Genomic DNA, 23,104 nt, shown 5'->3' with positions numbered 1-23,104 from the left:
ATGTTGAGCACGTCATTTTCCCTGTCTGAGCCTCGGTTTCTTATCTGCGAAAGGGGTTCACGACAGTTTCCCTGGCGGTAATGGGTTTAGTGAGGGGTTCACACGTGCTTATGTTGGCGTGGCACAGAGTACCCTGTAAGTAGGAGAAACCCGGACCTGTCGTGTCTACTGGGAACACCGGGCTAGCTTTGACTTCCTGCTTTAAAGACGATGATGTGGGGCACCTGGGTGGCTCAGTCGGTTGGGCGTCCGACTTGGGCTCAGGTCATGATCTCACGGTCCATGAGTTCGAGCCCCGCGTCGGGCTCTGTGCTGACGGCTCAGAGCCTGGAGCCTGCTTCAGATTCTGTGTCTCCCTCTCTCTCTGACCCTCCCCCGTTCATGCTCTGTCTCTCTCTATCTCCCCAAAATAAGTAAACGTTAAAAAAGATGGTGATGTGATTTAACAGCGAACGTTAGCACGGCTGGGTATGGCTCGCTGCGTGTCCGTGTTTATGCTGTGGGTTTCCCTGCCGCGGTTCTGTTCGGAGCTGCGGTGTTTTCCTTTCCCCTCACGGGGGGGGACATTGGACATTGAACTTCAGACATTGAACCTCTGCGTCTGTCCCCGAGGTTGCTTCCTCTGGGGGAGCCAGCCGCCGCACGACGTTTCGTGACCTCGGGGCCACTGCATGGCGGGGTACCCCAGGCCACGTGAGACAGGTGAGTGCGCCCTTCTTGGGCCAGGAGGCACCAGCTGACGCTTCCTGGGGCCAAAGAAACTCCATGCTGAGCCCCGCCTGAACTCCAGACCCGGAAGGAATCCACTGATGGGGTTTTCAGGTAGCCCGAGTCACCTGACACAGTATCTGAAGTAATTTACTCCGTGAGGCATCTCTAAGAGGCACAAGCCGTTCTGGTCTCCCTGTTACAGATGGGGAAACTGAGGCCCCGAGAAGATGAGGAACTTGTCCCAGGCCACACGGCCAGCAAGTGGGAGTGCTGGGACTCAGACCCGGGTGGGCTCACTGGGGGACCTGTGCCGATCACCCTTATGGGAGAGGAACGTTTCCCCGGACACGACGGACGAGACGAGAGGGAGAGACGCTGGCCAGGGTAGGGCGAGGGTCTTCCTAGGTTCCTTGCATCCATTTATTCACGCATTCCATAGAGGCCCTGGGGTGCTTTATTTTTGTGGGTGTTTTCAACATGGAAGCCCGGGAGGGCTTCGTGGAGGCGATAACGTGTGAGCAGGGACCTGAAGCAGGTGAAGCTACAAGCCGTGGGGCTCTCTGGCAACGAGAGCGAGCAGAGGGCACGGCCGGTGCAGGGCCTGGCGCGTCTGCTGACTGTCCATCTAGGCTGGGAGGCAACTTCGCGTAAACACTAGCGATCGTGCTGATGGACACCCACCATCGCCAGTCGGGGGCACGTCCTGTGGACGCTTTTCTGCTTCTAAAAAGCACACGCGTGAGCCTTGCTTGCTGACATTGTTTAGTTTTTAACACAGGGCACGGTTTGCCCCGTCTGCCGCTCTGCACCTGGCTTGGACGTGTTTATGTCGCGTCTCCGCTTAAGCCCCGACCTGCTTTCTGTCCCTGTGGATAAGTTGGCATTTCTTAGGTTTTATATAAACGGAATCCCTTAGCATCTGTTCCCTTTTTTTCCCTTTTTTCTCCTGTAACGATGATCTAAATTGCTTTCGCTAAAAAGACATAAATTGCTTTCGCTTGTGGACTCTGTCCAGACATACGTGTCTTTTCCAAAGACGCAGCCTTTCCCGAGTAACCAAAACAGCGACTTCTGCTTTACTTCCGAAGCACAGAACGTGTGTTCTGCTCTCTCACATACGTGTCTGACTATCAAACACCGTCCGTCCTGAGCTCTCTCCAAACGGGAACTCATTTCATTTTCAAAACAGCCCGCCAGGCGGGGATTGTCGCGCCACACCCATTTTACAGATGCGCAAACCGAGGCCTGGGGCCGTTGGGTTAAGTCCTGAACGCAGGTCTGCTCTGAAGTCCTTGATTTCAGCCCTTGTGCTACACTGCCCTCTTTGGAAGTGTTCTCATGACTGTTCCATGCTTCACTGGGTGGGAGCCGTCGTGTGCCGGACCCCTAAATGCCACCCTGCCCCTGTGGGTCAAGAACGGAAAGAGCCTGAGGGCCCCTGGCCCAGGGTGCAGGGACTCCGGGTGCTACCGAGTTCATCACTGTTGGCAAAGACCACACTTACGTTGTCGTGGCTAAGCATCACTCCCTTGGGGGTGCCTAAGGTCCCAGAAGTGTAAATGATCACTGCACACTGATTGGGCCTCTGGCTTTCCATGATCTGGTCCAGCTGGGAATCGGGGATGCTGTGGCCAAGCTCCATGAAATCATTCCACTGTGGAAAGAAGAGACAGGCAGAGCATGAGGACCCCAGATGTGAGGGTGACCCACGACACGCCAGGGGTCGCCCTCCCCAGTCTGGTCGGGTACCAGCAGCCTCTCTAAAGCACGATTGCCAGCATGAGGGAAGGCTTAGGATCACCAGTCCTGGTGCCTCTTTAAAAAGCCCTAAAATGTTTGCTTCTCCTCCTCCACTTCCTGGCCCGGCTGCTGGGTCTGGGCATGTGACGGCCGCTGGTCCAATCGCACTGAAGGTCAGGGCTTTTGCTGGAAGTGCTGGGGCAGGAGTGAGTCATCTGGACACGAATGAGTCAAGATGTAGCCCCGGGAGCCGCCAAAGGTCACCCGGCAAGTAAACAGGAACCAGCCTTCTGAACCAAGGTGGCCAGACTCCAGAGCCTGTGCGCTTAACTGCCTTCAACTACGATGCCTCAGAAGGCGCTGCTGGGTTGTGTGAACGGAGTGACCGCACAGGATCTATAGCACTTCTACCCGGGAGCCCCAGCACGGCTCTGGGTGAGGGCGGTGCCCTGGATTCCAGACGGAGGGCACGCAGCGTCCTCCAGAAGTGGAGCCAGGGTGATGCCGGCCCCACAGCAGCAGGTCATGTCTGAGGGCGTTTGTGGTTTCAGCGAGGACAGCCCTGCTGACATCTAGCAGGTGGAGGCCAGGGGCACCGCCTGGCATCCGACACCTCACAGTTCGGCCGCACGACTAAGAATGATCCGCCCCAGATGTCCAGAGCAATGAGGTTGAGAAACCCCACTGTAGGTAGTGTTGCTAACAAGGGAGTTTTTTGTTTTTGTTTTTGTTTTTTAAGGTATCCAGACCTCAGATATTGTTGCTGTGGTGGCCACTCTTAACCTCTAAAATGTCTGTGATTCTGATCAGCTTTCTTCCTTAATCAGTCGCCATCCTGGTCTTGATATTTGAGTGTTTTCTGGAAGGCACACAAGCTGCCGAGGGTTCTGGTTGGTAGAAAGGATCATGGGCGCCTTTTGTCTGCCTTGCACGGAGGGCAACCCGGAAAAACTCCGTGACGTGTTAGGACTTCTGATCCAAGTCATGAGTTTGAGAGTCTGATCACATGGGCGTTGACAGGAGCTTGTCTCGTGGCTTCTGTGAGATCACTCCGTGTACCGTCATGCACCTCACCCCTGCTTCGGCTAGCCTGACGTCACCATGCTTGGAGAGGCCGCAGAGAGAGAGGGAGGTATATAGGAGGAGGAGCCCGGGGTGCAGGACCAGAGTGAGGACTCGACACTTAGCCTCTAGGGCAAAGTTTAAGAAGATGCAAACAACAGAATAAAACAAAAGGGCAACAAACCTTTGGCAATCAACATAAGTAGTATTTTAATGCAATATTTTTAAAGTCACTAACAACGTAAAAAAAAAAAAATCCATGATGGGGGCACCTGGGTGGCTCATTTGGTTAAGCGTCCGACTTTGGTTCAGGTCATGGTCTCATGGTTCGAGCCCCATGTCATAGGGAACTTGCTTCAGATCCTCTGTCCCCCCCCCTCTCTCTGCTACTCCCCTGCCCTTATTCTTTCTCTCTCTCTCTCTCTCTCTGCCCCTCCCCTGTTCATGTGCTTTCTCTCTCAAAAATAAACCTTAAAAACACATTTTTAAATCCATGATGAATGAAATATCAAAAATTTAAATAAAGACAGGCTCCAAGATGGCTGCTGGTCCCAGCCACAGCAGAGCCGCTCAGCCCCAGATGCATAGTAAATGGTGCTTAATGGTTTTAGCAAAATAACCAATTCTGATTTGGATATAAAGTAAATATTTAAAAAAAAATTTTTTTTAGCATTTATTTATTTTTGAGACAGAGAGAGACAGAGCATGAACAGGGGAGGGGCAGAGAGAAGGAGACACAGAATCTGAAACAGGCTCCAGGCTCTGATCTGTCAGCATAGAGCCTGATCCAGGGCTCGAACTCACGGACCGCGAGATCATGACCTGAGCCGAAGTCGGCCGCTCAACCGACTGAGCCACTAAGTCACCCCTAAAGTAAATATTTAAACTCAATGCTGTGAGTTTTCACACACCTAATTTCCCATGAGGCATTATTTTTTCAATGACCTTAACGCTCTGAAAAAGAATTAATGACAAAATGATCGTTGTTGTCTTAAGCCGTCAGTCTGGGGGGGAGATTTGTTTCACAGCAATAAATAACCAGAGCACACATCTTCCCTTGGGAGGCCCCCCCTCCCACTCCCACACTTACAGAGTACAGGTTATCTCTGCTCTCCTTCATTGGCAGCTTGTACTGGATGATCGCTTTTAGGGTCTCCATCCTGCCCCGCGGAATCTGAAAGAAAGTTTCGCGTGGGCCTCTTGGCCCTGGGAGAGATTGAAGGCGGGTGCCCGTCCCAAGCAATCTCCCACAGCCGCCCCAGCCTCCTTTCTTTGTCCTGCCCACCCTGTACAGCACTGCTGTTTGTCCCGACTGACAGGACATGCCCTGGTCTCTGGACTGCTGGGTTCCCTGTGGTCCGTATCAGTGGCATCCTGCACTTAAAGGCTGGTGAAGCCCACAGCCTCCTGGGTTCTGCCACACACACAGCTGTGACTGTTGGTTGGTGACCTTGCCCCTTGTGCTGTGCAGCCAGGAGCCAGCTAACCTTCTAGCTGGAATTGGGCAACAAAAATTCTCTGTGAAGGTGACCGGGACCTGGACAACTTGAGGACTTTCTACCAACACCTAAGACGCCAAGGTTCGGTTGAGCACGCCTGCAGGGTTCTTGTATCCTGTTGATGCAGAGGAAGGGGTATGCCTCTGTGCCATGACAGAAGTCACTTCCAGCACCCAGTGTGGTAATTACAGTTATAACCAAGACCCCCGTGTGGATTGAGAGAAAAGAGGACAGAAGTGCTCATGACGGTCAGACAGGAGGTTTCTGGAGAGAAGAGAACAGACCTCTAGAAAGCTTGGAGCAGGCAGTGGCCGGGGATGTTTGAGGACTGTGTAAAGTCTAAGATGGCTAGGACTCTAGCCCCCTAGAGTTGGAGGGCTGTAAGCCATGAGTATCACCCAGAATCAAAGATTTCCAAATGGAACTGAACATCCAGTTTGGGAGGAGCGTGTCAGAAGCCTGGCTTTGAATCTTGCATACGAAGGATCCGCAGTATTTTCTAATGGTGGAAAACCCAACTTGTAAGCCCCACTCTTCATCCACCCCACTGTTTGTTCTGCTATGAACAGAACAAACAGGGAGTGACATGAGTGTCAGGGACCACAGACGCATCACTTAAAACAATTTCAGGGTCGGCTGGGTGGCTCAGTCGGTTAAGCATCTGACTCACAGTCCGTGAGTTCGAGCCCCACGTCAGGCTCTGTGCTGACAGCTCAGAGCCCGGAGCCTGCTTTGGATTCTATGTCTCCCTCTGTCTCTGCCCCTTCCTGGCTCATTCTCTCTCTCTCTCTCTCTCTCTCTCTCTCTCTCTCTCTCTTTCTCTCTCTCTCTCAAGAATAAATCAACATTAAAATTTTTTTTAAAAGAAGCAAGAAAGCAATTTGAGAAAGCTCAAGGCTGGAGGGGGGAAGTCTGCTCTCCCTGAACCAGGTCAAGGATTAGGCATCCAAGGAGGCTTGGCTACCGAGTGGTCTGTTTCACTGGGTCTAGCTGATATCATGAGTCTGGAAAGTCTGCCCTAATTTCAGAGATGTTAAAATGTGGGCAGACATGCCAGCGGTGATTGGAGGATGCCATTGACGGCAAGATACATCTCAACTCCAGAGACCTTAAAAAGTAGAGAAGTGTATAATCCAGAAAGATGGTGTTGATGCAAGCAGCCAGGGGGCCCTTGGGCTGAGTGGTGAATCTGGTCACCTAGGCTCACCCTCCTGAGGATTCCCCTTCCCATAGGATCTTCCTGCCAAAAGATGGGTCAGGAAAGTGCAGCTCATTCAAATACTAGGAACTGAGAAACTTTCTACAACATCCATACGAAGATACTACAAGAAAAAAAAAGGGGGAATTGGAGAGGAGCCAAATTTTGGGCACAGAGAAAACTCACCACAAAGCAAAGGAAAATTGCCGCCCAACATTCCAACATAAAATTTGAAACAAAGTAGACACAGCTGGGAAGGAAGAACACAAAGCAAACATACAAGCACTGAGGGAAGAGAGAGCCACACCAGAAAAAGGTGAAACAGGAAGAAATAGAAGAGAAAGACAAGCATTTTAGAAGTTATGACAGTTACAAAAAATATAATTACAAGGGGTGTAAGTCTCAAAATAATTACATTTCTAAAAGAAAATAAACAGCAGACTGTACATAAACATATTCTGAAAATAGAAGCTTAGGAAGTAGGGTTAACATGAGTCGGAAATTAAATCTCCCTGGCTTCACCCTGCTCCCCCTACTCACACCAAAGTAGCCTTAGTGAACCCGAGAATGGGGCCAGCCCCCTCACCCCACCTATCTCTTGCATCCACCTGGGAGCGACAAGACATATAGTCAGAGCCCTGAGGTCCCCTTGGGTGACTGGCGGACAGTGTTTGGGTTAAGGTTTTACCGAAAGGATTTTCTGTAGCTGTAGGTCATTCTCAACCAGCAGGATGTTCACTTTGGCATGAGTAATGACGTATTGACAGGCGTCCGCAGAGTTGGTAGAATAAATACCAACACAAAGACCCCTGGGAAAAGAAAACGTGTGTGTGTGTGTGTGTGTGTGTGTGTGTGTGTGTGTGCGGGTGCGCACACACCCCCACACCTTAAAGTGAGAATGTCCTGGAAGGTGGGGGAGGGGAAGGGTCTATAGGCAAGTTCTGAGTTTGCAACCTTGGCACCAGCTTACCTCCCTCCACAAGTTAACCAGGATGAGAACAGCAAAAATGAGGGTAATGAAAGCAGCAGCTCCTATAATGTCATTGTGACGGCAGATCACGGAGCCCACACAGTGTCTCACTTTATAGATGAGCATTTTATAGGGCACTTTGTTCTAGCAATAGATGCTAGAAGTGGGATTTGGACCTATACTCAGCCACCTGTTCCCCTCCATTTTACTGCCTTTTGTTCTTGCTTTTGACAGTTCTGGTTTTTAAATGTGCGTTTCCGTGGGGCGCCTGGGTGGCTCAGTTGGATAAGCCTCCAGCTTCAGCTCAGGTCATGATCTCGAGATCTGTGAGTTTGAGCCCCACGTCAGGCTCTGTGCTGACAGCTCGGAGCCTGGAGCCTGCTTCGGATTCTGTGTCTCCCTCTCTCTCTGCCCCTCCCCCCGCTAGCACTCTGTCTCTTTCTATCTCTGTCTCAAAAACAAACATTAAAAATTTATTACTCAGTCACAGAAGTGCCTTATGTATCCGAGATGCTGGTCCTTTGTCACATTGGTTGCTGTGTCTGTCTTGCCTGCTAACCTGGGGTTACACCTGAATCCCCGGTCACATCTCCGTCAGAGGGAGCCCATGGCGGCTGGGCCCTGAGCAGTGGCCCACCCGCATTCAGAGTCAACCAAGCCCGTAGTCTTACCCTGCTAAGATGGCACCAAGAGAAGCGATAAACCACTCGACGGAGTTAAACCCCAGGATGCCAACTCCATGGAAACGCTGCAGGCCCAGCTGGGAAGGCGAGAAAACAGACAGATAAGCAGAAAACAGAAACACAAAGACCTGTTGTTTCCAAGTGGGACCTGCTCCCTGGATGTGTGAAAGCAGGCTCCAGAGCCCATGTGGTCACCCTGGGAAAAGCCAGTGTTGAGCCTAAAATCTGGGGTGTGATACTTGTGTGACCCTTGAGAGGGTGGTTCGCCTCCTTCTGCGCAAGGCCCCATTTATTTATTCTTATTTGTATATATTTTATTTTTTATTATGGTAAGCCATCTATAGCATGAATATGCATCTTAACCAGGTTTTAGTGCACAGCTTACTGGCGTCAGGCACACTCACTATCGTGTAGCCGCCCCCACTACCCGTCTCCAGAACTTTCCATCGCCCCAGACTGAGCCTCTGTCCCCCATGAAGCACAGACTCCCCGCCCCCTGCCCCACCCCGGTCTCCCACCATCTACTGTCTGTCTCTGCGGATGGGACTCCTCTAGGGACCTCCTGTATGAGTGGGGTCATGCAGGACGTGTCCTGTGTCTGGCTTCTGCCACTGCGCACAGTGGCCTCCGGGCCCGTCCACGTGCTGGCAGGTGGCAGGACGTCTTTCCATCTTTAGGCCGAATAGTAATTTATTGTATAGACGGGCCACGCTGTATCTCATCCATTCACCCACCAGTGGACACTTGATTGCCTCCACATTTTGGCGGCTGTGAACATCGTGTTCAAACACCTCCTTGAGTCCTTGCTTTGAATTCTTTCGGGAGTTGTTCGGTGAGATGTAAGCCCATGTTTAATTTTTTTGAGGAACCACCCACCGTCTTCCGTAAGGGGTGTACCATTATACATTTCCACCAGCAATGCTTTCTCCGCGGCTTCCCTGACACCTGCTATTTTGTTCTTTTTTTTCTTTTTAAATGACCACCTTAATAGGTGTGAATTTATTTTTATTTGTAATAACAAAAGTACTTAGAGTGATAGCCTGTAGTGGTGATAAATTGCACTTTTTAAAGCGTAGCCTTGCTCTGAGTGGGCTTGAGGATGAACTAGGAAACCTCTCCCTCCTGAGGGGAGGCCCAGGTTTTGTCACACCCCAGATTTTAGGCTCAGCACTGGCTTTTCCCAATGTGGCCCCATGGAGTTTGGGAAAACTAACTTCGTTGGTTCTTTTATCTATTTTTTTTTAAATTTTTTTCAATGTTTTTTATTTATTTTTGGGACAGAGAGAGACAGAGCATGAACGGGGGAGGGGCAGAGAGAGAGGGAGACACAGAATCGGAAACAGGCTCCAGGCTTTGAGCCATCAGCCCAGAGCCCGACGCGGGGCTCGAACCCACGGACCGCGAGATCGTGACCTGGCTGAAGTCGGACGCTTAACCGACTGCACCACCCAGGCGCCCCATTACCTATTTATTTTTAATGTTTGTTTATTTTTGAGACAGAGAGCGCAAGTCGGGGAGGGGCAGAGAGAGAGGGAGACATAGAATCCGAAGCAGGCTCCGGGCTCCGAGCTGTCAGCACAGAGCTCGTTGCAGGGCTCAAACCCACAAACCGTGAGATCATGACCCGAGTAGAAGTCAGATGCTCAACAGACTGAGCCCCCCAGGCATCCCATCGTTGGCTGGTTTAGTTATATGCTGGCAAGGCTGGCAACGACCCACTGTTCTTGGGGAACCTGTAAGTGTTTGAAAGGCATCCGCTTGCTGATGCTTCCGAATGCGATGACAAGTCTTTCTGCTTAATGACAAATAGGCTGTCTTCTCCATAGGTAGAGTCTCTGTTAACGTGCAGATAAACTGATTTATTACTGATCAGATCCCTGAGGATTAAGAGAGAAGGGTCTTTAAACCCCAGATCTAGGGGCATAGCTAGAGAGGATCATCTTTCAGGAGAGGTGAACTAATCACAGCACTGTGGCAAGGCAGCCAAGCAGAAAGCCAGTGCTAACAGATGGTTCTCAGTGGTGACCTCTCACAGGCTCTCGGCAAAAGCACATGGGTGTCAGGGGAGGGGAGAGGGGAACTCAGGTCTGGGTCCAAATGTGGTAGCAATTCCTATAAATCAAAACCACCAGGCATTCCCTTTTACGTACGTAGGAGACACTTATCACATTCATGGTCAATTGGGGCATAACACATCACCACAAACTTAGCAGCTTAAAACAACACACATTTATTATCTCAGTTTCCATGGGCCAGGAATCTGGGCACAGCTTAACTGGGTCCACTGCTAAGGATCTCCTGAAGCTGCAGTTCAGGCATCAGGGGGGACTGTGGTCTCCTCTGAAGCTTGAGAATCTTCTTCCACACTTGTAGATTGTTGGCAATACTCATTCCCTTGGGGTTAAATGACTGAGGTCCTGTTTTTTCACTAGCTGGCAGCTGGGGACTGCTCTCCTAGAGGTTGTCTGCCATACCCTGCCACATGGCCCTGTCCACAACATGGCAGTTTGCTTCCTCAAAGCCAGCAGAAGAATCTTTCTTTTAATGGTTTTCCTGCTTAGGTCAGGCCCACCCAGAGCATTTACCATTTTGATGAACTCCAAGTCAACCGATCATCGAGCCCAATTCTATTTGCAAAATCTCTTCACCTTTGCCACCACAGGAGGGAAATCTCTTCATAGTCACAAGCTCTGTGCATACTCAAGGGGGAAGAGTCTGTCTGTATATACCAGGGGTTGGGAATCTTGGGGGTAATTGTAGAATTCTGCCGAACATGCCCATCAAAGTAGCCAATATGAACATTTTGTATAATGTGATGTTGGCAAGAATAATAGGTAAGCAGATTCTGTCACACCCTATGAGTGGGCATACAGAGGCACTGTTGCTATAAGAATTCATTGTATATCGGGGCGCCTGGGTGGCGCAGTCTGTTAAGCGTCCGTCTACAGCCAGGTCACGATCTCGCGGTCCGGGAGTTCGAGCCCCGCGTCGGGCTCTGGGCTGATGGCTCAGAGCCTGGAGCCTGTTTCCGATTCTGTGTCTCCCTCTCTCTCTGCCCCTCCCCCGTTCATGCTCTGTCTCTCTCTGTCCCAAACATAAATAAAAACGTTGAAAAAAAAATTAAAAAAAAAAAGAATTCATTGTATAAAGAAGCTTCTCTGTGGCTCCATATATGGCGGCAAAACGTGGAAACACCGTAGATGCCCACCAGTAGGGGGCTGGTTATGCCAAGGTTGTTACACACGTATCTGCGTATTTTGTTGAAAGAGTATGGACTGTTTTGTTTTGTTTTCTTTTGTTTTGTTTTGTTTTTGGTGGTAAATCAACGTAGTAGGATCTCAGAGGGTGGCAGCCAGCCTCCAAGATGGTCCTCTCCTGGGGTTTGTATTCTTGTGTAATCCCCTCCCACACTGTATCAGTGCTTGTCTGCGTGACCAGTAGAATGTGGAAAGGATAGTAGGTCACTACTGAGATTAGGTAATGGAAGACATCGTGGTTCCCATCTTGTTCGTGTTTTTTTGGATCACTCATTCTGGAGGAAGCTGGCAGCCATAAGCTGAGGACACCCAAGCGACCCCATGGAGAAGGCCCGGGAGCAAGGAACCACGGTCCCCTGCCAATAGCCAGCCATGTAAATAAACTTACAAGTGGGCCCTGAAGCCCCACTCAAGCCTTTGGATGACAGCTTGACGACTACAACTGTGAGAGACTCTAAAACTAAATTTGGGGGTAATTTGTTACGCAGCAGTAGCTAATACCTAGAGATAAAAAAAAAAGATTCAGAATCGTGCCTACAGTCGGCTACTGTGCATGTAAAAATTTGCATATAGAGAAATTTTATAATACACACATATCATTTATTTCCTAGAAGGATTTATAGAAGCTGGCAGGGGTGGCTGCCTCCATAACGGATGGGTCAAGGGCCAAAGGGAAAAAAATCTCACCGGTTAACCTTCACGTCTTATGGTACCTTGTGCATTTTATACCATATGTACGTGTGTGTAGAATGAATGACTGAATGATGAGTGAATGAATGAATGACTCATTTACCTTGATCAAGGCTCTCGCCGCCTTCCGACAGGCCTCGTAATACTGGTTGAAATTCAGAGTTTCCCACCGTTCACTGTTCTTCGTTGCGAGGGCTGGGTAGGCCCCAAATCGGCTGACTGACTCCCGAAAAAATGCAGGGATGGTCACTGGGGTCTCATGGCCTGCCCCATGCTTTGATAGCCTCAGCAGGACTTCTCCGTCTTGATGAATGGTCCACAGCCCAGGAGTAACTGCAAACAGTCGCCAAGGTTGGGTGGCAGACGTTTTCATTAATTAAATAACTTCGGGGGGAGGAGTGTCCTTTTCTGACCTAAAGTACTGAGTGTTGAATTAATCCCACTCCTCAGGTGAAGTCAAATGGCCAACGCCAGTCCGCTCACGCTTTCTTATTTTTCCTTCCCCCTCTTGACACTTCATTACGAAAAATGTCACACATACAGGAAAGGTGATGGGACTGCATAGCCACCGCCCTCTTGTTCGCCATGTGGATTCCACAGCCGCCAGAATTTACTGTATTTGCTTTATCATCACATCTCTGTGCAGCCACTTCTCTATATCCACCCATCACTCTGTCTTTTTTTTAATGTTTGTTTATTTTTGAGAGAAAGAGAGAGACAGTGTGACCCAGGGAGGGGCAGAGAGAGAGAGAGAGAGGGAGACACAGAATCGGAAGCAGGCTCCAGGCTCTGAGCCATCAGCACAGAGCCCAACACGGGGCTCAAACTCCTGAACCGCAAGATCATGACCTGAGCTGACATCAGACGCCCAACTGACTGAGCACCCAGGCGCCCCTCACTCTGTCTTATTCATGACGCATTTCAAAGGAAGCTGCAGCCATCCATCCATTTCATTCTCAAAAACCTTTTTAACATGTGAATCGTTGTGTGTTACCCCCAGGAGGAAGGTTTAAGAGCCAGTGGGTGGCTCGCCATAAGGCCATTCTCCTGCCACAAAAAATGGGGAGAGAAGATTCTAGAAACCCTCTCGGAGAACTGCGTGCATGGCTCTTGACTTTATTCCACTGAAACTCATCTACTCGAGAGGTGGTAGCCGAAAATGGCAGCGTGGACAGCGGGGTTTGTGAGAAAACCTGCTGAGGGACATCGTCTTTCCCCTCGACTGACGTGGGCCCCATGGATGGGCTCCTAAAGGCTTTTGGCTGGAAGCCAGTAGAAGGAGCCCGGAGATACGTGCTCAGAGGCAGATGCTGAGCAAAGAGCATGAGCTGTGTGTTAGTCAGCTGGGGCTGCCGTGACCAAGTGCCCCAGATGGAGTGGCTGACACAACAGACATCTGTTGTCTCAGTTCTGGAGATAAATACGAGAGCAGGGTGTGGGCAGAGTTGGGTCCTTCTGAGGCCGTGATGGAGAATCAGTTCCATGCCTCTGCCCTAGTTTCTGGCGAGTTGCTGGCAATATTGGGAGTTCGTGGCTTACAGAAGCATCACCCCGGGTCTCTGCCCTCAGCGTTCGCCCTGTGCACGTCTGTGCCCAACTTGTCCCTTTCATATGGAAAACCGGTCATACTGGGTTAGGACCCACGCAAATGACCTCATGTTAACTAATCACATCTGCAAAGACCCTGTTTCCAAATAAGTCACGTTCTGTGCTGTTGTGTGTTAGGATTGCAACATTAGAATTTTGGGGTGTATCTTCGTTCTTTTGACCGCTGTAGCAAAATACGATACACTGGGTATCGTTTAAACAACAGGCATTTATTTCTCATGGTTCTGGAAGCCAGGAAGTCAAAGATCAAGGCACTAGCAGGGTAAGCGTCTGTTGAGAACCTGCTTTCTGGTTCATAGCGTCTTCTCGCTGTGTGCTCACCGGCCAGAAGGGGCAAGGGCGCTCCCTGGGGCCCCTCTTATTAGGGCCCTGATGCGGTTAGTGTGGGCTTCACCCTCATTTCCTGATCCTCTCTCGAAGGCCCCACCTCCTAATGCAATCACATTGGGGTTAAGTTTCAACATACAAGTTTTCTGTAGGGGGACACAAATATTCAGACCATAACAGGGGGACACGGTTCAACCCATGACAGCTTACATCAAGAGCAGGCTAGTTCACAGAGGCTCCCCCTCACCAAACCGCCCACCCCCAAGGAGAAGTAGGAGGAGGAAGCATGACAGCTCACAGTGGGCAACAGGGGAGGACGTGGTCAAGGACATGAGAGGGCAGCACGGCAGGCCTCCCCACCCCCACTGCCCCAGGCATCCAGCCTGAAGCCTGGGGGACGGGGGAAGCTTTAACTAGGACAGGATTGTGGAGGGGAGTCACCTGGATACTGGCTGGGGTTATTTTAATGACTGTATTGGGTTTAATGATGTTCCCTCCAGATTCATGTCAGAATACATCAGGTCAGAATATGACCTGATTTGGAAACGGGGCCTAGGCAGGTGCAACCAGTTGTAGGGTTGGCCCTAAATCCAGCGGCTGGTACCCTTAAGAGGAGAGGACACAGAGACAGAGAAGGCCACGTAATGACAGAGGCAGAGATTGCAGTAGGGAAGGCCAGGGACTGCCAACGGCCACGAGAAGCCCGAAGCCTGGAACAGATTCTCCATCACAGCCTCCAGCAAGAGCCAGCCCAGCCGACGCCTTGATCTCAGACTTCAGGCCTCTAGAACCGCGACAGAATGAGTTTCTGTTTCCAGCCACCTGGTCTGGGGTACTGTGGTACGGCAGCCCTTGGGAATGTGACACAGTGACCAGAACAAGATTTTGAAGGTGATTATCATCTGAGAATGACTCTCAAAGTTGTCATTCTTGCCAACATGCTGTGCACTTGGAAGAGAGCAGCTGTGAAAGATAATGAAGGCCCCTTATCTCGTGATGCTCCCTGAGCCTTGTTCCAGCAGTGAAGTGGTTACTGCATAGTGATAAACATCATTACCATATAGCTGCACTGTTTATATATTTATTATATAGAGAATACAAATGTCGATACAATTAATACATAGTTACAGTATATCTGTACTATGTTATGTATATGTCCATACCGTATAAATATCATTACATCTGCAATAGATAGATAGTATGTATGTATATATATATATGTGTGTGTGTGTGTGTGTGTGTGTGTGTGTATACACACACACATGCCATTACATCTGTACTGTATCATATCTGCTCTCTATAATTACACATGGACTATATTATTACATCTGTACTATAGATACACAATTGGATCTGTACTGTGGTACTCTCTATATATAGTTCTAGCCATGTGTATTGTTATATCTGCACTATATATAATTATACATAAGTATATAATATTATATAAATAATATAAATATATATTTATACTTTTATTTATAAAAATAATATAAAGGAGCGCCTGGGTGGCTCCGTCGGTGGAGCATCCGACTTCGGCTCAGGTCATGATCTCATGGTCCGCGAGTTCGAGCCCCACATCGGGCTCTGTGCCGAGAGCTCACAGGCCGGAGCCTGCTTCGGATTCTGTGTCCCCCTCTCTCTCCGCCCCACCCCTGCTTGTGCTCTGTCTCTCTCTGTCTTTCAAAAATGAATACACACAAAATTAATTAATTAATATAAATATTTATATTATTTATTCCCATGAATATAAATATTTATACTTTTTATTTATATAAATAATATAAATATATATTTATACTTTTATTTATATAAATAATATATATAAATATGTAATAATATGTTTAAAAATATATATGCTCTACATATATGATTATAAATATATCTGCACTATATAATTACATGTGTGTTATATATATAAATAAATATATATAATTATATACATACATATATATATGTATGTAATTATGTCTGCACCACATATACATGGTTCTGGGGTACTTTACCCACATGGCTTGCTGTCCTAACAGAGGTATTATTATCAATGCCCTGTGGTACAAATGATACAAACGAGGCTTCAGAAAAGCAAACCACTCACCACTGTCACAGGACTGGCAGGGCTCTGCTCTGACTGACGTGGCCCCACTGTCAGCAGCCTGCCTGTGCTGTCTGCCCTCCCTGTCAGGTGTAGGTAGCAGTACCCCACTCCTCCACCCCCTGTGTCAGGCGCCTCAGCCACGGTTAGGGGCCCGGGCAAGGATCAGCTGTGTCCTGACTCTCTGGGCCCCAGGCTCCTTTCTCAAAAGGCTCGGCCGAGTCTGTGTGCCTTTCTTTCCCACGAGCGTTCTCGCCAGCATACCTTTGGTTTCACTCATGTCCAATTCAGGGTCTACAGTTTCCTCTTCATGAGCCATTGGGAGTTTAGCCCTTGCAGGTCCAGAGAGGCCATTCTTCACAGCACTGCAAGGCACAAAGCAGGGGGCTTAGCAGGACTGGCAAAGGGGCTGCAGGTCTGAAGCCAACTTCCATCCACTGGTCATGTCTGCCTGGAATCCTGGGAATAGATTAGTCATGCCTGTCCTGGGCGTAGGAGGGGAGGAGAGGGTCTGTGTGCCAGATCCTAGAGCAGTTGTAAGCCCAGAGGGCATTCAGTCTGTGAGTTTCCAGAAGAGTCTCTTAAATGCTTAGAATATAGGGACCAAGTCTGTATGTGGTATGTGGGTAAGAAAACATTTTAACCTGCCCAAGGGAAAGAAACTTACAGGAGAGTTCTGTTCTGGTAGGTTGTCTTTTTTTTTTTTTTTTTTTTTTTTTTTTTAGCATTCATTTTCGAAAAGCAGAGACAGAGCGCAAATGGGGGAGGGGCAGAGAGAGAGGGAGACACAGAATCGGAAGCAGGCTCCAGGCTCTGAGCTGTCAGCACAGAGCCCGACGCGGGGCTCGAACCCACGGACCGTGAGATCATGACCTGAGCCGAAGTCGGACGCTTAACCGACTGAGCCACCCGGGCGCCCCTGTTCTGGTAGGTTGTCTTAAAGATAGTACAACATGAAAGCCCAAAGGACATAAAGGAGCAATGGTAAATCTTGCTACATAAGAAGTTTTTCATTTCCCACATGGCAAAAGAATGCCATCAAGAAAAGATCAACAACAAGCTGAGAGAAAATATGAGTAACGTGTGACAGATGAAGGCCTGATTTCCTTTATATGCGAACAACTCCAGTGGACCAGTAGGAAAAAATCCAAACCCCAATGGAAGGTGGGCAAGGGGCATAAATAGGAAGTTCTCTGAAACAAATCTTACAGTGACTTTTTCAGTCATAAGAGAAATGCGATAGAAAATATTAGGATGGGATTCTCACCTGTCTGATTGCGTAAGATCAACAAGAATTGAAAAGTATATTAGCAAGGATGCGGGAAAACAGACACTCTCATATGTTGCAAGACGGACAGAGCCCCCTTGGAAGACATTGGTCAGTGGTCAGACTTCAGATCGCGTGGTCGCTAACCCATCCTTGGAGGATGGTGCAGATTCTGGCTGTCAGGGTCCTTGCACACTCACTAACTGGACCGTCTTGTTCGAAGCCTTTCGTGTATGATGGGGTCAACCCCCACTCTTTAACCTTGTTTGATTTTCAGTAGGTTCATCCTCAAATTGATGAAGCAACATTCTTTTAAACATTTACTTAAGAGAAATCAATAATTATTTTCCTGGACTAAATTATGTTCCCCCCAAATTCCTGTGTTGAAATCCTAACCCTCCGATGTGATTGTGTTTGGAGATGGAACCTTCCCAGGGATGTCATTCAGGTTAGATGAAGTTCTAAGAGCGGAGCCCTGATCCAACAGGGTTAGCGTCCTTATAAGAGGAAGGGAAACTAGCTCTTGCTCTGTCTTCACCATGTGAGGACACAGCGAAGAGACAGCTGTCTGCAAGCTCCGAAGAGGGTTGTCACCAGAAACCCGCCGTGCTAACACCTTGATCTTGGACTTCCAGCCCCCAGAAATGAGAGAAAATAAATTTCTGCCAAGCCACCCATTCTGCAGTATTTTCTTCGGGCAGCCAAAGCAGACTAATAGAGTTGCAAAAATATTTAGAAGATGTGAAAATATTAAATGTTGTTTAATGAACTTTTGAATTTTAACGAATCAAAATTTCCCGAACATTTGGACATTGGCCACACACGTTTCCTTAATCAGATTCCCCTAAGCATGTGGTTAAAACCACAAATCCGGTATGCCATTTTGTCCCAATCAAAGACGTCTGCAGACGTCATCAACTGTCCCCTTGGAGGCCAAAATTGCTGGCTGACATTGATTGAAAACGCTGTGTTGGCAGTTTCCAAGAAAGAAAATTGTATTATCTTGTCCATGACAGACATTATACTTCACGCAAGAATCAAGCTGTTCTACCTTCTAGATCTGCGGTTAATGTTCTGCAAGAACCAGGGACACGGCAGACGAGAACCTGACGATACGCGGTCGGGCAAATGTAGCCCTGTAGCCTGCACACGGTTCTACACTAGCAGGCACTGGCTTTGTATTTCAGTGAAAACAGGTAGCTAAAAAGGCACTCACTTAAGTGAGTCTCTGTGGCATTTATACACACAGAGTACATCAATCCGTGGGACAAAGCAAACAGCCAAAGAATCTGGATGAAGCTGTGAACAACCACGTAAAGACAATTGTAAAATATGCCACAAAAGAGGAAACCAGGAGAGCCTTGGACCCAGGCCCGGACCAGGAGGGTGTGGCCCAGAATCTTAGGGTCACCCTTGATCCACCCTTGAGTTCCTACTTTTGCCTCCATTGCTCTTTCTATCATCCCATTCACTCCATCATTCCATCCACCCATCTTTCCTTCTTTCCGTCCATCTTTCCATCCACTCATCCATTCATCCATCTACCCATCACCTAACCATCTTACCTCCCTCCCTCCCCTGCTTTGTCTCTCCCACCTCTTTTCTCCCTTCTCCCTTCCTTGCTTCTGTCTCCTTCTCTCCTCCCTCCCGCCCTCTCCCCCTTCCCCCCACCGTGTCTGTCTCCGTCCCCACATCTGACCCATCAGCAAACTCCATCAGCTTAGTCTTGCAAATGGGTCCCCACATTCTGCACCTGCTGTCCCTTATGCTAAAAACACTGTTCTCCCTAATCCTCATCTATCAATCTCTCCCCAAACTCAGCCTCTGCTTATGAGTCTTTTCTTCAGGGGAATATCCTCGGTTATCTCAGGCTGGGCTAGACCCTACACCCTCTAATTCCACCGTCTCTTTCCCTTTATTGCATAATCTAGGTTTGTCACTAGGTAGGGGTGTGTGTGTGTGTGTGTGTGTGTGTATCTTGTGGATCATTATATCCCTAACACGTAACACAGTGCCTGACACACGAAAGGGGTTGACTCAATATTAGGCAAATTAGTCTATATCTAAATATACTGATTCTGGGGCGCCTGGGTGGCGCAGTCGGTTAAGTGTCCGACTTCAGCCAGGTCACGATCTCACGGTCCGTGAGTTCGAGCCCCGCGTCAGGCTCTGGGCGGATGGCTCAGAGCCTGGAGCCTGTTTCCGATTCTGTGTCTCCCTCTCTCTCTGCCCCTCCCCCGTTCATGCTCTGTCTCTCTCTGTCCCAAAAATAAATAAAATTTAAAAAAATAAAAAAAAATAAATAAATAAATATACCGATTCAGTAGACCTGTGGTTCTTAACCAAGGGCCATTCTGGGCCCCTGGGGACACCTGGCAGTGTCTGGGGACATTTTGGGAGTCACAATTAGGGGATGCTACTGGCGTCTAGTGGGCAGAAGTAGAAGATGCTGCTCAATGCCCTGCCACGCCCAGGATAGCCCCTCACGACTAAGAATTCTCGGACCCCGAAGGTCAACAGGGCCAACATTGAGAAACCCTGGACAAGACAAGGCAGTCACAAGGTGCAGACGGCAAGCACAATTTGGGAGCCATACCCTGAGTCATTGCCTTGTGCTCCTGGGCTGAGAGGATCCTGGTGAAACCAGCAGCCCCGTTAAGACCAAGACTGCATTTAATACAGAACGACAACAGCAATCACGGAAAGTAACAGAAGGATCTCTCCTGTGCACCAAGTACTGTTCTGAAAGTTTTACACACATGAGCTCATTTAATCTTCACGATAATCCTAGGAGGTACTTACTACTATTTACTGTTATGCCCACTTTACAAGTAGAACACAGCAAGGTTAGTTTGCCTGTGGTCACAGCATGATTTTGTCTTCTTCATCTTGGGAGCACTTGTTCGTTCATGAGCAGCTGGTACATGGAGATGGGTAGGATTCTACAACCCAGCTAAGGGCAAATCCAGCCGTGTGTTAAACGAATTTTGACCAGATGAAGAATGTCTACTTACTGAAACATCAGAAAACAGGAAGTCAAGACAAGTCACTGACTGGGGATAAGATATTTGCTTGGATCGTATACCAAGAAATAATTCATACCCATAACATGACAAGAGCACCTCTGGATTAAAAAAAGTATAGGTAAACTTTCAGATATGGTTTTCACGTTATTTTATACGCAAGACGCTTCACAATTTTAAAAGGTCACACAGGGTTTATCGTAACTGCAAAAGTTATTCAACATTAAACATCTGTCAACATGAGTTGCTGCATTTAAGGGACAAAGGGTGGAAAAACATCTCCTCAAGATAGAATTTGATGAAATTCCTATTTTTGTATGAAAATCCTTAACAAATAAGAAATGGAAGACATTTCCTTAACTAGCAGAAGCATGCAATAAATATTATACTTAATAACAGCAATGAAAGCACTGGAAGAATTTCTAAGAAGTAAGGAATAAGACAAAGATGTCAGCTGTCACCGCTGCTATTCAGCATTGATCTGAAGGTTCTTAGTCAATGCAATAAGATAAGAAAAATAAATGAAGGGGATATAGATCGGGAACAGACAGCATTGTCATTTTGCACCTAATATGATTGACTGCTAGACTATCCCATAAACTGAACAGCTATTAGAAATAAAAATTTCCAGGGGCGCCTGGGTGGCGCAGTCGGTTAAGCGGCCGACTTCAGCTCAGGTCATGATCTTGCGGTCCGTGAGTTCGAGCCCTGCGTCGGGCTCTGTGCTGACAGCTCAGAGCCTGGAGCCTGTTTCGGATTCTGTGTCTCCCTCTCTCTGCCCCTCCCCCGTTCATGCTCTGTCTCTCTCTGTCCCAAAAATAAACGTTGAAAAAAAGAAAAAAAAAGAAATAAAAATTTCTATAAGGTTATCAATATTCAAAGATCAATAGCTGTTTTTGTACACCAGCACAATCAATGAGAAAATGCAACACAGATAAGGATACTGAGAGTCTAGCTCAAGGCCAAAATGTGTGCCTCCTGCTGAATGACAACGAGACACTGAATCCCAAAGGACCCCCACATGCTCCTCTCCCATATCACTGTCACCTGCCACTTGTCATGAGTCCTGGCCATCACAACATGTCTTGGGTCGCTGAAACATCTGGGCAGTCAAAGTGTTTTCTTCTTCTGCAAAGATGATAAACAGGTTGCCCCTCCTGGAAATCTGGACATGTGCTGCCCCTTGCCAGCCCTCGTCACTGTCTGGGTCCAGCCAGGATGGTTGTGGTGACGAGAAGCAGGAAGGTGGTCCGTATTCCTCTCCCAACAGCCTTCTACCTCATTCAACCTTCCAGAACCTTCCATCCCTGCCACCTCTTGTGACATCACTGGCTGTCCCTGCCTCCCCACCCTACCCCCACTCCTGGAGGAGACTGCTGCTGGGGCAGGAGGATTGCTGTTCTCGTTTCACTCACTCATTGGTTTGTGCGTGCATATGTGCAGGTACCTCATTTCTGCAGTGGAATTTGTGGAATTGATACAAAGCTACAAAGCCACAGCACTTACACTGTGCATCGTGTTAGATGCTGGGGACACAAAGAGGACCAAAACCAGATGAAATCTGTTCAGGAAGACAGTTGGAAAACCTAGAATTGTGCAAATGAATGCAAACTTAACAATAATGCAGAGACCCACAGAGTGCCAAGTGGTTTTGATGAGGAACCTGACGTGGGGAGGTCAGGAGAGGTTCCCCAAGTGGAGACAGAAAGGATCCCGCCACTTTCTATTACACTGCCCTACATTATGGATCTTCAGTCAGCCTCCCCTTCTCTATGTCCGTTCCACTCATTGCTGCTTCCCTGGGAGGGCACAGAGTAGCTGCTCAATACGTAAAGATTTATCAACCAAATATTCTGCCCTGCTGAGAAGAAGGGACAGGAGGGCTCCATTGTCTCCGGAGCCTTCTGGGTGGTTCAGGTCTGCAGCTGACCAGTGTTCACAGAGTACTGGGGCAGCTGTGGCTGGGAGAGCCAATGCCCACCAATATCCACTAGGCTGCTATTTCTCCAGACCCCTGACCTAAAGACTGTGTTTCCCAAGACCCTTGATGCATGTGGCCATCTGGCTAAATCTTGACCCGTGGTATGTGGACAGAAGTGATGGAGGCCACTTTGGGGTCGTGCCTTTAATGGACGGGACATGGCATTCATGGATAGGCAAGTTCGCAGGGACAGAAAGTAGAACAGAGGTTGCAAGGGGCTGGGGATGGGGGATGGGGAGTGACTGCTGATGGATAGAGTCTACCCTTGCAGTGATGGGAATGTCTTAGAACTGGCGGTGGTGGCTGCATAACATTGTGAATGTACTAAATGCCACTGGGTTGTCCACTTTAAGCTGGTTAATGGCTCATCTCATGTGAATTTTTCCTCAATTAAAACTTTTTTAATGTTTATTTTTGAGAGAGAGCACAAGTTGGGGAGGAGCAGAGAGAGAGGGGGGGAGACACAGGATCCGAGGCAGGCTCGAACCCACGCGGGGCTCGGACCCACGAACCGTGAGATCATGACCTGAGCCAGACACTTAACCGACTGAGCCACCCAGGTGCCCCCCTCAATTAAAATTTTTTTAGGGGCGCCTGGGTGGCGCAGTCGGTTAAGCGTCCGACTTCAGCCAGGTCACGATCTCGCGGTCCGTGAGTTTGAGCCCCGCGTCGGGCTCTGGGCTGATGGCTCAGAGCCTGGAGCCTGTTTCCGATTCTGTGACTCCCTCTCTCTCTGCCCCTCCCCCGTTCATGCTCTGTCTCTCTCTGTCCCAAAAATAAATAAATGTTGAAAAAAAAAATTTAAAAAAAAAAAAATTTTTTTTTAAATTTTTTTTAACGTTTATTTATTTTCGAGACAGAGAGAGACAGAGCATGAACGGGGGAGGGTCACAGAGAGAGGGGGACACAGAATCCGAAACAGGCTCCAGGCTCTGAGCTGTCAGCACAGAGCCCGACACAGGGCTCGAACCCACGGACTGTGAGATCATGACCTTA

The 23,104-nt window shown here is 48.6% G+C and overlaps 1 protein-coding gene across 5 annotated transcripts in view; it reads right to left on the bottom strand.

Moving 5' to 3' along the window:
• The window catches only part of LOC125161198 (long-chain-fatty-acid--CoA ligase ACSBG2-like), a 32,751-nt gene extending 11,361 nt beyond the window's left edge, over positions 1-21,390 (bottom strand). For 4 of the 5 annotated variants that reach the window (XR_007150503.1, XM_047850858.1, XM_047850859.1 and 1 more), the window contains exons 1-7: positions 21,175-21,390; positions 16,102-16,202; positions 11,914-12,143; positions 7,852-7,940; positions 6,899-7,019; positions 4,604-4,687; positions 2,216-2,365 (exon numbers count right to left, since the gene is read on the bottom strand). Coding sequence is in view for 4 of the 5 variants with exons in the window: in XM_047850858.1 (XP_047706814.1) it covers positions 2,216-2,365; positions 4,604-4,687; positions 6,899-7,019; positions 7,852-7,940; positions 11,914-12,143; positions 16,102-16,202; positions 21,175-21,188 (789 nt within the window). In the remaining variant the exon portion in view is untranslated. Of the gene's footprint in view, positions 1-2,215; positions 2,366-4,603; positions 4,688-6,898; positions 7,020-7,851; positions 7,941-11,913; positions 12,144-16,101; positions 16,203-19,906; positions 20,118-21,174 lie in introns of all 5 variants that reach the window. The other variant, XM_047850860.1, reaches the window with a different exon arrangement.
• Positions 21,391-23,104: the final 1,714 nt, after the last annotated feature.

This window comes from Prionailurus viverrinus, chromosome A2 (genome assembly GCF_022837055.1).
Source record: "Prionailurus viverrinus isolate Anna chromosome A2, UM_Priviv_1.0, whole genome shotgun sequence".
NCBI lineage: Eukaryota > Metazoa > Chordata > Mammalia > Carnivora > Felidae > Prionailurus > Prionailurus viverrinus.
The sequence above is the reverse complement of the archived record's forward strand: the minus strand, read 5'-3'. Positions and strand labels throughout refer to the sequence as shown.